The 16,675-nt window shown below is 35.3% G+C and overlaps 3 protein-coding genes across 5 annotated transcripts; all 3 read left to right on the top strand.

Annotated features, from left to right (window-relative positions):
* On the top strand, positions 347-3,238 carry LOC18601622 (UDP-glucose 6-dehydrogenase 2). The gene is made up of 2 exons (XM_007032631.2): positions 347-439; positions 1,453-3,238. The coding sequence occupies exon 2, from the start codon at positions 1,472-1,474 to the stop codon at positions 2,912-2,914; it is 1,443 nt and encodes a 480-aa protein (XP_007032693.1). The 5' UTR covers positions 347-439; positions 1,453-1,471; the 3' UTR covers positions 2,915-3,238.
* Positions 4,889-9,024, top strand: LOC18601621. Of its 3 annotated transcripts, none has more exons than XM_018120120.1 (3): positions 4,889-5,453; positions 6,042-6,420; positions 6,933-9,024. In XM_018120120.1, exons 2-3 carry the CDS (start codon positions 6,252-6,254, stop codon positions 8,234-8,236), a joined length of 1,473 nt encoding a protein of 490 aa, XP_017975609.1. In that variant the 5' UTR covers positions 4,889-5,453; positions 6,042-6,251; the 3' UTR covers positions 8,237-9,024. The 3 variants fall into 3 exon arrangements, with proteins under 3 accessions (XP_017975609.1, XP_007032692.2, XP_017975610.1); XM_007032630.2 differs by having other exon boundaries at positions 4,890-5,453; positions 6,273-6,420; XM_018120121.1 differs by lacking the exon at positions 4,889-5,453 and having other exon boundaries at positions 5,852-6,096; positions 6,273-6,420.
* Positions 12,640-14,888, top strand: LOC18601620. Its single transcript, XM_018118937.1, has one exon. The coding sequence runs from the start codon at positions 13,088-13,090 to the stop codon at positions 14,690-14,692; it is 1,605 nt and encodes a 534-aa protein (XP_017974426.1). The 5' UTR covers positions 12,640-13,087; the 3' UTR covers positions 14,693-14,888.

The following is a 16,675-nucleotide window of genomic DNA, read 5'->3' as shown; positions in this document are numbered from 1 at the left end:
TACCAGAGGCAAAGCACATTGACAAAACCTTTTACTGGTCAAAAACCATTATAAAAGGCTAAAATGGGTTGCCTGTGACATCAAGGAAGGTCTCCATCAATTCCTATTGCAGTACAGACCAGATTATGCCCTGCTGTTGAAAGAACCGCGTAGAGAATATTATAAAGATGTTAAATCCGGCACCGTCTTCTGTACCAGTACCCATTTCTGTAATTTCAATTCAGTTGACAAGAACTTCGGTCGGTAATCACTTTACCTATTTACCCTTCCATCTTTGACGGCTAAATTGGAATTTTTGGAAAATGACAAGGGTACAAATGGAACTACGTTGACTATAAAACGACCACCCCGCTCTTCTGATTTCATGTCGTTAAGGCAAAGCTCCTCACTTCTCTCTTTCTCTGAACTCTCTGTCCATCTTTGAGGAGCGATTCTTAAGGTAAATTAACATAAATTATTCCATTTTCAATTCTTTTTAGTTCTTTGCATTTTCTTTTTATTGATTTGGGTTTCCTTCGTTTTGTGGGTAGTGTTTTTCTTGCTTCTTTTGCTGCTTAAAAATGAGTCCTTATGAGTGCTTGTTCTTGATCTGAGTCTCCATTTGACAAGATTCAAACTTTCTTTCCTTTTCCACAATGGTTTTTCATGAACTAAAATGGGTAGTTTTTGTTTTTGTAATTAAGGTTGCTTTGATGGTTAACTAGATACTTCCTTGGCAGTTCTTGATCTGAGTCTCTATTTGAAAAGACTCAAAATCTCTTGCTTTTTTCAAATTGGTTTTTCATAAATGAAAGTGAGTAGTTTCTATTTTATAAAATGAGCACGTTTTTAAGTCGGCTAACTAGACAGATCTGTTTGCCAAGTTGTCCTTTTGGTTGATCTGTAATTGTGTTAATGTATTTGTCACGAAACTTGGATAGGAATTTTGAACCAAGCTAATTGTCTATGGATCTAAATTGAATTGTATTGATTTTCATTACCTTTTCCTTTAAATGATGGATCTATCATTTGTCTTATGCTCAATTTATTGATCTGTTAGTTAAAATTTAACTGGAGATACTTGTCGGTGCTTGGATGCCTCAGTCAGATCTGATAGTATATTGTTATCTAGTTATTGTCTTCTGTGGTATGCTTGAGTAGTAGTTCATTTTCAATATCAGTTTAACTTTCTAGTTTCTTAGAGAATCACGTTTAAGAATTAGTAGGAAGCTTAGTCTAGTATGGTGGTTGAGGGAAGCTTTTGGAAAGGCCATAATCAGATGAAATAAGCTTTCTGATAGCACATTACATAAACTGACAAGATGCTTGCTACATACAAATTACCATATGGATCTTGCTGTTATTGAAATGACAATGGTTGTTAAGTTTCTTCTAGATTCACCATTTTGTTTCTGCTTTGGAAGATTAAGGTGGTTTTCACAATCTGATATATGAATAGTTCTCCTTGTTTAGGTTATAGTATACAAAGAAAATGGTGAAGATCTGTTGCATTGGAGCTGGTTACGTTGGTGGGCCTACAATGGCTGTGATTGCGCTTAAATGCCCATCTATTGAAGTGGCTGTTGTTGATATCTCTATACCTCGTATTAATGCATGGAACAGTGACCAGCTCCCTATCTATGAGCCTGGTCTTGATGGTGTTGTGAAGCAGTGTCGGGGCAAGAACCTTTTCTTCAGCACTGATGTTGAGAAACATGTGCGTGAGGCTGATATTGTCTTTGTTTCTGTCAATACTCCAACCAAGACTCGGGGCCTTGGAGCTGGCAAAGCTGCAGATCTGACATATTGGGAAAGTGCTGCCCGCATGATTGCTGATGTATCAAAATCTGACAAGATTGTAGTTGAGAAATCAACAGTCCCTGTCAAAACTGCTGAGGCAATTGAAAAGATTCTCACCCATAATAGCAAGGGAATTAAATTCCAAATTCTTTCAAACCCAGAGTTCCTTGCAGAGGGAACTGCAATTCAAGATCTTTTTAACCCTGATCGTGTTCTCATTGGAGGCCGGGAAACCCCTGAAGGCAATAAGGCTGTCCAAGCATTGAAGAATGTTTATGCTCATTGGGTCCCTGAAGAACGAATTCTGACCACCAACCTTTGGTCTGCAGAGCTTTCCAAGCTTGCTGCTAATGCTTTCTTGGCTCAGAGGATTTCATCTGTAAATGCCATGTCTGCTCTTTGTGAGGCAACTGGGGCTGATGTTACACAGGTGTCATATGCTGTTGGTAAGGACACAAGGATTGGACCCAAATTTTTGAATGCTAGTGTTGGTTTTGGTGGTTCCTGCTTCCAGAAGGACATTCTAAATCTGGTTTACATCTGTGAGTGCAATGGTCTTCCAGAGGTGGCAGAGTATTGGAAGCAAGTCATTAAGATCAATGACTATCAGAAGAACCGTTTTGTGAACCGTGTTGTTTCCTCAATGTTTAACACAGTTTCAAACAAGAAGATTGCTATCTTAGGGTTTGCCTTCAAGAAGGATACTGGTGATACTAGGGAGACCCCGGCCATTGATGTGTGCAAGGGGCTTTTGGGAGACAAAGCTCAGTTGAGCATATATGATCCGCAGGTCACTGAGGACCAGATCCAGAGGGACCTTACTATGAACAAGTTCGACTGGGATCATCCCCTTCACCTGCAACCTATGAGTCCCACAACTGTTAAGCAAGTCACTTGTGTCTGGGATGCTTACAAGGCAACAAAGGATGCACATGGAATTTGCATTTTGACTGAGTGGGATGAATTTAAGAATCTTGACTTCAAGAGGATTTACGACAACATGCAAAAACCAGCTTTTGTTTTTGACGGCAGGAACATTGTGAATGTGGACCAGCTCAGGGAGATTGGTTTCATAGTGTACTCAATTGGTAAGCCACTGGATCCATGGCTCAAGGACATGCCTGCTGTGGCATAAATTTGATGCACAGGTTGGATGCTTATGTTGCCGGTCAATGGATTACAGTTTGAGGCTGTCAGTTTGATTCTTTAGCCTTGATTTTTTGACGAGTTTTGTTGTTCCTTGCTTTCCCATAGTAGCCAGCATAATTGGAATTTACCATTATGGTGAAAGTAATAGGCTCTGTGTTGTGCCTTACATTGTATTTGATAATATTACCATATCTCTGTTACTTGTTTGTTTGAGAACTTTATTCTTGTTCGATTTAATCTTGTGTCATCTTAGAACTGTGAAATTTTCATAAACCATTTGCCCCTTTATTGAAATACTTATGCTCTCAAAGATCATTTGATCTCCACAAGAGTTGTTGGCTAATCTTCTACTTTTCATAAGCCATTGTGCTGCTCAGCATAGAAACAGCAGTTGAAAGTTCAAAAAAGCTATGCATGATAAGAAAGCCAACTCTACTTGGATTTTGCTTTGACACAAGTGAGTTGCCAATGCATAGACAAAAGGCTCTAAGGGTCCCACTTCCATATCTGTCCCTCTCTCTGCAAATGAGCAAATATTATTCTTCATTGCGAATCCTGCAGAGGTGGAAAATTGCATTGCAGTTAAAAATTTCCATAACTATCACAATCTTAACCAAGCAAGTTGCAGTCAACATGGACAAAATCATTAGTGTAAGCTTAAAATCTAAGAATGAGTTGAGATCGAAGGAGTTGCCATCAGTTAACCAACAACCCACCCCCAGCCCCACGACAAAGTATAAAAGAGAGGTCATGAAGGTTCCAAATGAAGCCTTTCACATGCTTTTAAGATGCTATTGAATCTGACAACTAAGCTACATGTGGCATACACCGGAAGTCTACTGGTCTAAACGTGAGTAGAAGTGGTGAAGAAAAATATTCAACTCTAAAGCTCCAGGGTTTAAATCCAATTACACCTTTTTAAAGGAGGTATCAGTGTTATCCCATTGTTTGACCCTAACTTTTAACCATTTGCCTTCTTTGCTAAAAAGTTGCAACCTTTTTGGTCTTGCAAAATTCATATATACACTGCACCTATTTAGTTGGATTAAGCCGATGCTTTCTTCGGCATAGGAAAGTGTAGGGTACAATTTTATAAGTACAAACCTCTTATCCCTAGTATCTTATAGATAAAAGTATTTTAGATTAATATATGATGCATTGATATTGTATAGTTTCTATACACAGTCAGATTACAAAATCTTTGATATTTTATTAATAAAATATTATTTTAAAAAAATAAGCGATTAATAAGGTATCGAAACGACATCAAGTTTTAATATTGATTTTTAATTTCAAACAAATACCGTAAAAAAAGTTATAATTTAAAATTATTTTTTAAGAAAATTTATACAAGCATATGTATTTGATCTAGATGTTTTGGATTTTAATATGACTAAAACGTTTTTAAATTTTTACTAAAAGAAACAAAGGGAGAAAAGAAAATAAAATAATGAAAAAAATGAAAAGCTTTATTATTATATTTTTTTCTTCCTCTTTATTCTTATTTTTAAAATATTTTGTTTGAAAAATTTGTAGTTTAAAACATTTGTGCACTAATAATCAAATATTAAAATTTTTCAATGTATATTTTTAGAAATAATAAAAATAAATATATGTTAGTGCAAACAAAAAAGATAACTATTTTAAAAAAATAAATTATACCACTAAATATTTTAAATCTATTCTATGAAATTTAACATTATTTTCAACGAAAAGAAACACATTTTGCACGTGTCAAGCAAAGGAGTAAAACATCCAACTACATGCCTCCACGTGGCATGCAAGTGGACGATCAACCTAAATTTCTTGCATCAAAGTCGTCAGACAAATCCATTTCCTTATCAGTCCCCCTCAGATCCTAGAATCCCAAAGTGGCATTTTCCGTAATTTTCCTACAGATTCTACCTCTTTTAGTAACTTCTCCGTTTTCCTCTAGCCATCGGAGATCACCAATCAGATTCCTATAAATAAACCTTGCCCTAACTTTACCCATTTCGCGATCCCAAATTAAATCCGTCTCGATTTCTCTCCTTTTTGATCTAAAATTCCTTCAACTCTTTCCTTTTTGTTTCTTCAATTCGACTCTCACCCGTTTATTCGTTTTCTCCTCTTTCATTTGATCCTTATTGCACCCATTCCCGTGTCTTGAATTCGATTCTAGGGTTAGGGTTTCTGAAAATTTTTCGATTTCAAAAGGGAATTTCGTTGATCTGTACATTTTGACTTTGGATTTTCTTTTTATTGATTCAATTTTTTCTGGGTCGTTCGAATTTTTCTGGTTATTCTTAAATATCTAAACTTTATAGAGATTCTGTTATTCACAAGTATCTCCTTTTTTTTTCCTTTTATTTTTCCTGTGTAAAATATTTAAAAATAGTAAAATTTCTAATTCTATACCTTTATTTCTTGCAAATCAGTGTTTAATTATTTTAAGAAGCATAATTTTTATTTATCCATTTTTTTATTTCATTTACTATTTCCTGGTTCTTTTAAATTTCTCAACTGATTGGTCAACGAATTCTCAGGTAATAACAAGTCCATTTAGCTTAATTATGCAAAATATAAACTTGCATTTTATTTTTAACTGTAATTAATAGTTTACAAGATTTTTTCCTTTTTAATTTATTCATTTAAATGCGATTTCATGCTTTTTTTAGCTGTTGGGTACTTTGATAGTTAAAAAAATATAGTGATAAATATGCTAATTAAAATGGTTAATATTGGAATGGTGGTTTTTTACAATATGGTTTTTTTTGGATGAGATCATCAAGAGAAAAAAGGAAAATGGTATATAGTAATCTTGAAATCTAGGAAAAATAAAGGTTTGATTTTTTATATCGGTGGAAAAGGTTAAAATTAGAATTCTCTGTGTTGTTAATTTGGCTTTTTCTTTGTTTGTTTTTTCTTTTTCACTTTTGAAATTTAGCATGATATGCTAACTGTTTATATTTTGATTCTCTGTAATTTGGCATGTTTACTTTTTTCCTGTTTTCATTTCTCTTCAAGGCTTGCAGCCTGCTTTTATTAGAAAATGCAAAGCTGCTTCTTCTTCTTTTTCTTTTTTTAATCTTTGTTTGGTATTATTTATAATTTGACTCTTGTCTTAAAAATAGGTTCTTCTTTGTAAGTGCTGGATATGTTCTTTCTCACTGCCATTTAAAGTTATAGGTGTACAACTCAACTCAACTCAGTTGACTCTTAACCACTATGTGAATCCTTTTCCTTCATTCTTCCAATCTAGGCTGCATTCCTTGAAGGATATAGAAAAGCAAAGTCCTTTCTCATACAAATCCTCTGGTGCATAAACTTTTATTCTCTAAAATATGATTACTTATTACTTGCAGGTTAAAATGATTCATAAACGTCCTTATGTTGATGACTCTCAAGGGGTTGTTTGTAAGCATCCGAGGCAATGGGAAAATACCAGCTGCTTTGCTTCAGTTGTCAATGGTGTTCATCCTAATGGTGCTCTCCCGAACCATCAAATTTCTGGTACTACAATTTTGATATATCTATAAACTTTATGCATAACTAGATTATATGTTCTTGGATTGGGCATGCGGCCTTTTACTTTAGAAATTGCATGTAATGAATTCTGTGATCCATGATACTGAACTTGATATTATTAGGTAAACTTATGTAGTTTTTTAGACAACTCAATCTTTGCATAGAGGACTTAAGATACTATTCAATAAGACAAGCACAGACACATGAGCATGTGTTTTCCAAGTTTCAAACAAAAGGTGGATTTTCTTTTAGTTCATTGATTAAATATGTGGAACATTCACTTGATGAATCTGCCTATGATGCTTATTTGGAATGTGGTTGCACAGCTCTAATATTATGTGCGCTAAACTTGTTATGTTTTTAACATGGTAAAATAATTGCCTGCGTATGTTTCATTTATCACATCAAATTATGTGCATAAGCCTTCTGACCATACCTAGCCAGTCAAATTAAAACATTCAGTAAGCTTCTCTAACTGATAGAGTTCGAATTTGAAGAAGGTAAATGGGAGGACATTTACAGTAAATGCCAAGATGAAGGTAGGTTTGATGAGGATCCATGCAACAAAGTGCTAAGTGGAGCCAATAAGGAATATGAAACTAGTGCTTCTTGTTCTGTTCCTCATTTTTGGTGGGTAAACAGCAATGGCATAGATGCAGATACTGAGTCAGAGGTGGCAGTTCATCTTCCATTGTTTCCTGAATATTTTGCATCTGGACACCAAATTAGGGCTTTTCTTCATGCCGATGAGATCTATTCATCTATTCTTTCTCCTCGAAAGCTAGTTTCTATTGGACCAGAGCATCAAGCCAATATTCCAGAATGGAGGCAACAGGGTCTGAAGAGCTCTTCAGATTGTCCAGATACATCGGATCCTCAAGTTCCCCTTAAATCATCATGTGCAAGCCTTATGGTTGATGATGATGATGATCAGAAGAAGATGATGGGTACTTGTGTCATTCCAATGCCTGATTCTGAAACAACTGCAAAGTTTTGCTGTGAAGATGTGGGACACAGAATTGATTGTGAGTGCCTTGATCAGGGTTCTATCAGATGCATTAGACAACATGTGACAGAAGCAAGAGAGAATTTAAGGAAGAACCTTGGGCCGGAAATATTTGGGGAGTTGGGTTTCTGTGATACAGGGGAGGAACTTGCAAAAAGATGGCCTGAAGAGGAAGAGCTAGCATTTCAAAATGTCGTCCTTACTAACCCTGTGTCACTGGGTAAGAATTTCTGGGATCATCTCCCTGCAGTTTTCCCTTCCCATAGCAAGAGGGACCTTGTTAGTTATTATTTTAATGTCTTTATGCTCAGAAAACGTGCTGAGCAGAATCGAGTTGACCCTGTAAATATTGATAGTGACGATGATGAGTGGCAGACAGCTGAGTGTGGAATTCCAGCAGAGGATGATGACTCTGTCGTGGAATCTCCAAGTGATCAAGGAACTTCTGCTCATTTTGAACACAACCATGTGGAAGATTGCCATGAGTACATTGAGGATGACGATGAGGATGGGGTTGATTCTTCCGGAAATGTTGTTGCTGATATTTGTAGAGCTGCAACTGATGAAGAAGATGAGGGAGATATAGATGAGATTTCAGGACCACATGTTGAAAGTTTCATTGGTAATTATGATAGCTGTGACTTTCAGCTTTCAAGTAAGGTTCAGGGGAATAATGAGGATGATTATGATATTCAAGATGACTCATGTACATCATATGAGTATCAGAGGGAGAAGGTTGATTGCTGTGGTCTGCCTGAGACAGTGATGAATGCAAACCAACCTAGTCAAGAGTGACTGACTTCACTGGTCACACACTATTAATAGGTTGACAAAAGTAATGGTGGATGAAGTTTAGGAGCCTTCCAAGCATAGCACTTGGATGTCAATATCATAATGGAGAGTTAATTTCTTTAGCTGTGCAATGTTTGAATGTAAAGTGCTTCCTCCAAGGAATTTTGAGGAATGCAAGGCTGACAATGGTGTGTTTTCAATTCCTGTTAGTGATTTCTCTTGAATCTTTCAAATTCAAGCTAAGCCTGATAGAGCTTTCCAACGTTTGTTGGATGGTAAGGATCCTCATGGTGATTGAAAATCAGCTGTTTCAAAATAAAGGTTGATATATTTTCCAGTGAGAACTTCTGCATGTAGCAGACAAGAAGAATTGTGTTACATGATTAGTTTCTTGGGAGTATGTTAGTATCCATGGGTGTGACAAAGAAACTCATGGAATTTTGTCTTCAATTTGCAGTTTGCAGCACCAGTACCGCCAGGACATGAATCCTGTTCTTTTTCTTCATCAGGATCAGTCTCTCGGGAATAATATACAGGATGAGTGGTGATTCCATCAGAAGGGATCCCTGTAGAAAGGGACCTCAACTCATGATTGGACTTAGTTTTGGTCTTTGCGAGTCTGTTGATTGTGTTTATCTGGCATGAGCAAATGTGTTTATTTGCTACTTTTTTTTTTAATTTTTGGTGTAGCGGTGTATTTATTCAAGCGAAGATGGCTTTGCTATAAATGTAATCATTTACAATCTGTGAGAATAAATTCTAGTTTTTGTCATTCATGCCTGATGGGTAGCTGAATACTTCTTTAGCTGTTCTCCTACTACTTCTCTTTCTCTTTTTTCTTGAACATACGAGGACCCTTCTTTGTGCATACCCATGCTATATCAGTGACCTCTAGTGTGCAATTTCTTTATGCTGCTTGATGGTTGTGTGCTGCGGTGCTGCACAAACCTTGGGTATGCTCTTAATGTTACGTAGGTTTACTTTGGAGATGGCTTCTCTTTACTTGACGTTGGATGGTTATGATCTTTGTTGGCTTGATCGGTCACTTCAGAACGATTCCTTTTCGGTTTAAGGAAAGATCAAGAAGTATTTTTGGTTTAAGGAAAGATCCAAGAAACATACTCTTAAGCCTTTGGCGTAAGTAGGGAATTCACCTACTTTTGGATGACATGTTTTAAGGTTTGAATCCCCTTTCTCCCCGTACTTTCCTCATATCTCAAAGAGAGAGAGAGAGATAATTGCAAGGTGGTGACACGTGATGAACAGTTTTCACAGTAAGAGTGTTACATTAGGCATAGCATATGATAAGTTGCATGCCAGACCATACCTCTTTATAATTATCTACCACCGATAAGAATAAAAACTTATAATACTCCAACATTAATCACTAATTGAAGATTAGAAAGCTACTTAATGAAGAATGAGAGGCATCATAGTTGTTCAATTATAATCCCGCTCTTAATAGGTAGACATGAAACTGACATCTTAGCTTAGCTGAAGCTTTTGCTCAAAGCTCATTCTCTGGTAAGCAGTTGATTGCATACTTCTGACAAGATTAGCCATCCCGTGGTAAAAAATTCATTTGTGTTTTTTTTTTTTTCCCCTTCAATGGATGTGGGTAAATGGGCGATGGATGACTTAGATTAACTGACCAACCACACAAAAAGTTGAGGTTTTTGTCTTCATTTTAATGATGTGAGAGGGTATAAGACAATGGGTAGCCAACTTTTTTCATGCAAGGTGTCAAGTTGTCCAATTTAAGCATCAATTTGGACGGTCTTAAGTGAAGATTGTAGACAATGGGTAATGTCAAAACAATACTTAATGAAAACATGTGGGATTTCTTACCCTACAAATAGTAGTATATGACTTCCTAGCCACATTCTTCTCATGCATTACTGTCTCTCTTTTCTTCACCTTCATTTGTTTTTCTTCTTTTATTTGCTAAATTGAGATGTTACAACAACATTCAGTAGCAACTCACAAGTTATTCCTTTGAAATATATGAAAATAAGCCTTTAGGCAAAAGTTGATGCGATGATAGGGTAGGTTATCCTGGTTCCTGAATGTGACCAACCAGACCTTTTTCTTTGATCTGATCTATGTTTGGCCAGCCTGTTAATAGTAGATGGCCAAGAGGATTCAGTAGCAGCAGCAAAGTCTCCACTAGATTAAAATAACAAATTAAGAAGCCCACAGATCTTCACATCCTCATGAGTAAAATAATTAAGGTCCTAATCAAGGGGTTGGTGATATATAGAATCTCAAACCACTCTCCATAATGAGTTTAATGACATGAAGAGATAATATAAACAAAGCAAAACCAAACCAAAGCCCTTTCAATGGAAAGGTAGAGCCAAACTCAAGAATTACTCTAACATTGATTCATGTAACCAATAAAGATTTGAGTTTAATTGAGGTGAACCCAGTAGTACTGTACAGGTGCTTCACCATTTACAAGTATTCCCAATATTAATTGACCATCAAAACAGAATAAATGGTTAAAAACTAAAAAGAAAAGAAATGAAGGCAACCTCAAGAATGAAGTTTGTTAAAGGTCAATCTCACATTTGATAAAATGAAACCTAATTTCCCAAAGTTAACCAACCATCCCACATTCCAATTTCTATTAATAAAACAAAAATTGCTTTTGGCACCACTTGATTGCTACTCCTTTCTATGTGAAGAAAGTTGTAAGGCAATGGATGGGAGAAAGGTTCTGATGGGATCATCCTAACCGTTGATCATGTTTTTGATGTTTTTCACTTATCTAAGATTCTCCCCACCTTTCTTTTCTCTTTCTGTGCTTTTAATTTCCAACTTATTTCTCTATTTTTCTCTTTCTTGGGCTAATCTAAGGAAACAAAAAGAGATGTTCCATTCCTTAATCACAACTCTTTTACAATGTGGTTTCATTTTAACTTCCTAATTCAACTTCTTTTTTTTTTTTTACTTATTTTTGTTTGGAATAGAGATATTAATTATTTTTTAAGTATCTTTTAGTTCGAACTCGATTATTTGATAAGGTACCCGAATCTTATAAAATTTTATTTAAAATTTGAAATTATTATCCGGAAACACTACTCATTAAATACTCATATTGGTTAAATATCCAATTAAAATAAATTTAAAATTAATTTATGTATATTATTAATAAAATTAAATTAATAAATTAGAATTAATAAGGAAAAATAAATTCAATTTTAAAATCATATTTATAAAATTTAATGAATTTTAGTAAGCATTACATTAATTATACAAATTTTATAATAAAAAAACAGTTTCTACTAAAATTAAACTCCTATTTTATGAGAAAAACCATGTAACGTACATGTAATTAATAAACTTATTAAAAAATGAAATGTTAAATCTTAAATCTCTTCCTAAATTATAGTTTAATTAAGGTTAAATTATGAAATCAGTCCCTATAGTTTATCAAAGTGGTGGATTTAATCTTTATACAATAATTTGTAAAAATTGAATCTTTCTGCTTTTTAAAATTGATAATATTAATCTCATTTTTAATAGCATTTAAATTTTTCTGTTATTTATGTTGATATGATATTGTTTTACTGATGTGGCATTAAATATGATAATGTGTTAACTATGATATAACATTTTTGATTTATTTCACATCATTATTTTCTTTGTTTTAAATTAAGGAGTACAAAAATTCAATTCTTCTTTATTTCATAACATTTTTTTCTTAAATCTCATAAATTTATTCGTATCATTAATATTTTTTTTTCAATCCTATTTAAAACTATTAGTTCAAGTTGATTAATTTCATGTCTGCATTTATAAATTCCATATCAATATGCCATGTCAGTACTATTATTGCATCATTCGTGAAATGTCACTTCATCGTTGTTCTTTAATTAAATTCAATGTTACATCAGTAAAAAAAGTCATGTCAGTACAGTCAAATGTCATATTAATGTAGATAATAGAAAATTTTTAATATACTAGACTAATATTGTTAATTTTAAAAAGTATAAAAACTAATTACATAATTTATAATATCACTTTTCTTTTTACAAATTTTTACTTTTAACATAAATTTAAAATAAATCACAAACACCAAAACAAAAATAAAATCAGTACAATTTAATTGTATTTTGTTGGTTCTCCTATCATTTATGTATTGTTCAGGAGCTTTTGCAATCAATTGGACTTCAAGTGTAAAAATTGTGACAAAAAATTTGGTAAAAACCTTTCCTTTTTTTTTTTTTGGGTCTTTTATTTGGAATATAGCCAATTTTCTTTGTTTTAATTTTTTTGTCCGTATGCTAGGCAGTTCGATCGTGCAGTGGAGAGAATAGAAGGCTCTTCCCAAGCCCTGTTAACCTTTGTAGCTTTGCTTGACATGCAAGGATTTCAAGAAGTAAATCTCTCTCTCTCTCTCTCTCTCTCTCTCTCTCTCTTTTCCTTTCATTTCTCGTGTCTTTTTTTGCTTACTACTGCAAAAACAAGCAACAGCTACTTAACCAAAACTCTCCCTTTCAGTTTGATCCTCTGGTTGCTTAGTATAAACAACACAGTGAAGAATACACAACAAAGAGTCAAAACCCACTATTTGTTGAGGGTTCTTTAGCCACCTAGATCTTGTTTAACGCTTTCAACTCCACCAGGTTAACAAAACAGGATACGGATTCTTTACTTACATATAGTTTCAAGATTTTCCATCTCTTTTTACTAAAAGAACCTTCTTTTTGATCTGGGTCTTCCTTTTTTTTTGTTTGTTTCCTCTGTTTCTTGTGCTTCTTTGATAGTTGTGGTTTTTGCTGGGGTTTTTGATCTGGTTTCTATGCTTAGCTGCATTGTGCGGTAGAGAACAAGACGTGAGTTTTTTCAATGGAAAAGAATTCAGGTAAAGGAAAGGCAAAGGAGAATATGGATTTTCAAGGTTATGGCTTGAGGGATAACCCCAAGAAATCCTGGAAATCCTTAAGCTTTACTGATGGTAGTTCTAGTTCAATGCTGAAGTTTCAATGCAAAGTTTGTGGCAAAGATTTTGAGTCAATGAAAGCTTTGTTTGGTCATATGAGGCACCATTCTGGGAGAGAAAGGAAAAGAGTTAACTGTCAAGAATGTGGCAGGAAGTTTCAGTCTTTGAAGGGTCTTACTGCTCATATGAGGTTACACCCTGTGAAGCTTAGGGTCTCAGGTGAACCAGGGCCTGGTGGTCCAAGGCAAGACCTGGTCTTGGAGAGCATAACAGTGAGGAAAAAGAGATCAAAAAGAATGAGGTACAGTAATGCGCCAAATTCTTCACCTTCTAGCTTGAATGAATCTTCTGATGTATTTGAAATTGATCAAGAAGTGGAAGATGTTGCGTTATGCTTGATAATGCTGTCTTGGGGTGTAAGGAATTGGAGTGAATTCAATTCTTCTAGGGAGTCTTCTGATAATTCTGTGATTAAATCTTTTCATCAAAGTAAAGAAATTATACAGAACGAAATTGGGATTCCTTTTGGTGATGGCGATGAGTCTTTCCAGATGAAGAAACCAAGAGTGGATAAGTCTAATCCCGATGTTTCAGTTTCTATGAATGTTTTCTATGAGAAGAAAATAAGTGAATGTAAAGAATTGGATTCTGGGATTGTGACTGATAAGGAAGAAAAGATTGGATCAGAAGCTCCCAATGACATGTTCTGCAGGGATGTTGAATTCAGGGTGTCTACGGTGGAAGATGAATCTGGATTTGAATTGTATGCTACAGAAATTGAGGAAAGAAATTCAGGTGAAAAAATGACCTTCAGGTCTATTGAAGTAGAATCAGGGCAGGATTTGATGGAAGGATTGGATTTAGCTGGTTTGGGATCCACAAAGTTGAGTTCTTGCAAAGACGCCATGTTTGATGCTTGTGACGCTGAACCAGGAGGAAATTCTTCGAACAAGCAAATATGTACTCCATTGAATTCTGAAATGTCTGATGATTCCAAGAAAAAGAACAGATACAAGTGCAGGATCTGCGACAAGACTTTCAAATCTCATCAAGCCCTTGGTGGTCACCAAACATTCCACAGAAAGAGTAACAGCTGTGCTATAGAGCAGATTGAGAATTGTGAGAAAAACACCCAGAGTAGCAGTTCTCCTAAAACTGAGGCTAGTCCCAAATTTCTGAGGGTTGAGAATGTTGAGAATTCAGTCGAGCAGGAAATAAATGGGGTGACAAGTAATGGAACAAGTAGGTGTAAGGTGCACAAGTGCGGAATCTGCTTTAAGGTTTTTGCATCAGGGCAAGCTTTGGGTGGTCACAAGAGGTCTCATATCTTGAAAGAGTCTGAAACCAGAGACAAACAGCCTCCAATGCAAATAGGCTTTATCTCTGATGTACTTGATCTTAATCTCCCTGCTATACACAATGAAGAGGCTAATGGTGATGTTGGATTCAAGTCATGTCGGGTTGGAAGTGACTGCAAGAGTGAGCCTCTTGTCAGTCTAGTTGCTAACTGATGAAAGGTGAAACCAGTTCTTCAAATTTCCCAGAGTGTACGGACAGTGGTGGCTTTTCTTCCAGTTCCAATGGTAATTCATGTTGGAGACCGGACCTTTGTGCCCCTAGCGTAAACTGGCACGCACTCAGTCACATGTAGCTTACGTCTTTTAACTGATTCTTGGTATGGCGAAGTTCATTGATGCTTTTCTTTGAGGTTCCGATCCTGTGATAGGATTTTTCTTTTCACCCTTTTGACTCAGAAGGAGTTGGTTAGCAGAAACATTAGCCTATATCTTGATTGAACGTTGTCATTTTTTGGTCTGTCATTTTTCTGTCTCATATATTGAAGAATAGAAGAAATTTAGATTTTGTTTACCTGTTGTACAGATCTCAGTAGCCTGTTGGATGTACAAAACATGAAATGAAAGCAATTTCACTTGTTAGCCACCTAACATGACAAAATTTTATATATATTGTTTGATGAGATTAATATTTAAAAAAAAAATATGGATTGCTCCTCTGTCTTAGCCCGGCTGCAAAGCAAATAGCCATTTGCCTTTAGCTCTTAGGAAACGAAATCAACCTCGGGTTAGAAACTAGTTTCGTAACTGGAGTGGCAAACAAGTGAAACTAAAAATTCCAAACTTTGAGTCAAACTGGACCTGCTGTAGCTTTTAACTGTACTTGACCAAAGCAGAACACCCTGCTTACCAAGCCGGTCCCTCACTCTTGTCTCTTGGTTTTGACTGTGTGCTAGGAAAGGTAAAAGTTGGAAAGGTTCATTGGCACAAATTCACCTAAACATGTGAAAAATGATTAAGCCCGGATCCTGAAACCAACATGGACACTTACAGACTGAACTAGACCGCCGCACATAATCAGGCTGCTTGAATCTGAACCAAGCTGGGTTGAAAAACCCACCAGTTTGTGTCTGAAACAAAAGGGCTAGCTTTTTCACTTGGGTCCGTTCAAGGTAACCTAAGTTGTGCAGTATTCTCAGTGTTGCATATGACAGAAAGAATGGAAGAAGAGGGAATCAAATCTGGAGATCAAATGTGTCTGATTAGAAAAAGGATGATGTGAACCTCATGATTATGTATGCTACCACTGAATTACTTGGTCAGGCCATGTGCATACCCTGCAAAATTTTCCAAGGTAAAAAACACAACCCAGTATGGTGTTATTTCCAACATTTTAGCCAGAATCCAAATGCAGCTAGCCAGACCTGATGGTCTTTTTACCTCCATGCATAACAGTAAAAAACTGGAATGAATTCTCTTACAAGTGACGACCCTGGAACTGCCTTATCATTACACTGGGATGTAGCAAAACATAGCAATATTCCTTCAGTTGCTTCTGCTTTATTACCAACATAGAATCTCAATTTGAAGGATCCATTTCACACACCTTGCTCAATACATTTGAATTTTCACTGGGCAAATTTGGGTATTAACTATTTATCACTTCATAAATCCAATTTTTTGAAAAAGAAAAATTTGTATTTCATTTTCCAGTATTATTCTCAAAACCCTAACCCTAAAACCCATGATTTATCCTCCCTTGAACCAGTCTTGAGGCCACCTGAGGTTGATTCTTTTGCTTCCTTAAGCTCATACACTCAGGGGATTTGTTCCTTTGATGCCCATGGTTCTTTGCCTTTTGATCGAAACCTGACGGTTGATGTTTCTTCAGGGTAGTATTCAATTCCCAATGATGCCCATTAGTGGGCACTTAAAAAGCTATTACAGTACGTTTGGTTCGCGGAATAGATAGGAATAGAATAGAATAATTATTACGTGAGAATAGAATAGAATGAGTATTTATGTAGTTTGGTATGATGAATGGAATAGAGTATGAATAATTATTATGACTTATTACAGTGTTTGGTTGGTAACAATAGCTTTGGAATAAAAAAGAATAGAAAATAAAAAGATAAAAATACCCTTTATTATATATAATTATTTTTTATTTTATTTTATTAATATTAATATATATATAAT

The sequence above is a fragment of the Theobroma cacao genome, chromosome 4 (genome assembly GCF_000208745.1).
Source record: "Theobroma cacao cultivar B97-61/B2 chromosome 4, Criollo_cocoa_genome_V2, whole genome shotgun sequence".
Lineage (NCBI taxonomy): Eukaryota > Viridiplantae > Streptophyta > Magnoliopsida > Malvales > Malvaceae > Theobroma > Theobroma cacao.
Note: the sequence above shows the minus strand (reverse complement) of the source record. Positions and strands in the feature narration are given on the sequence as shown.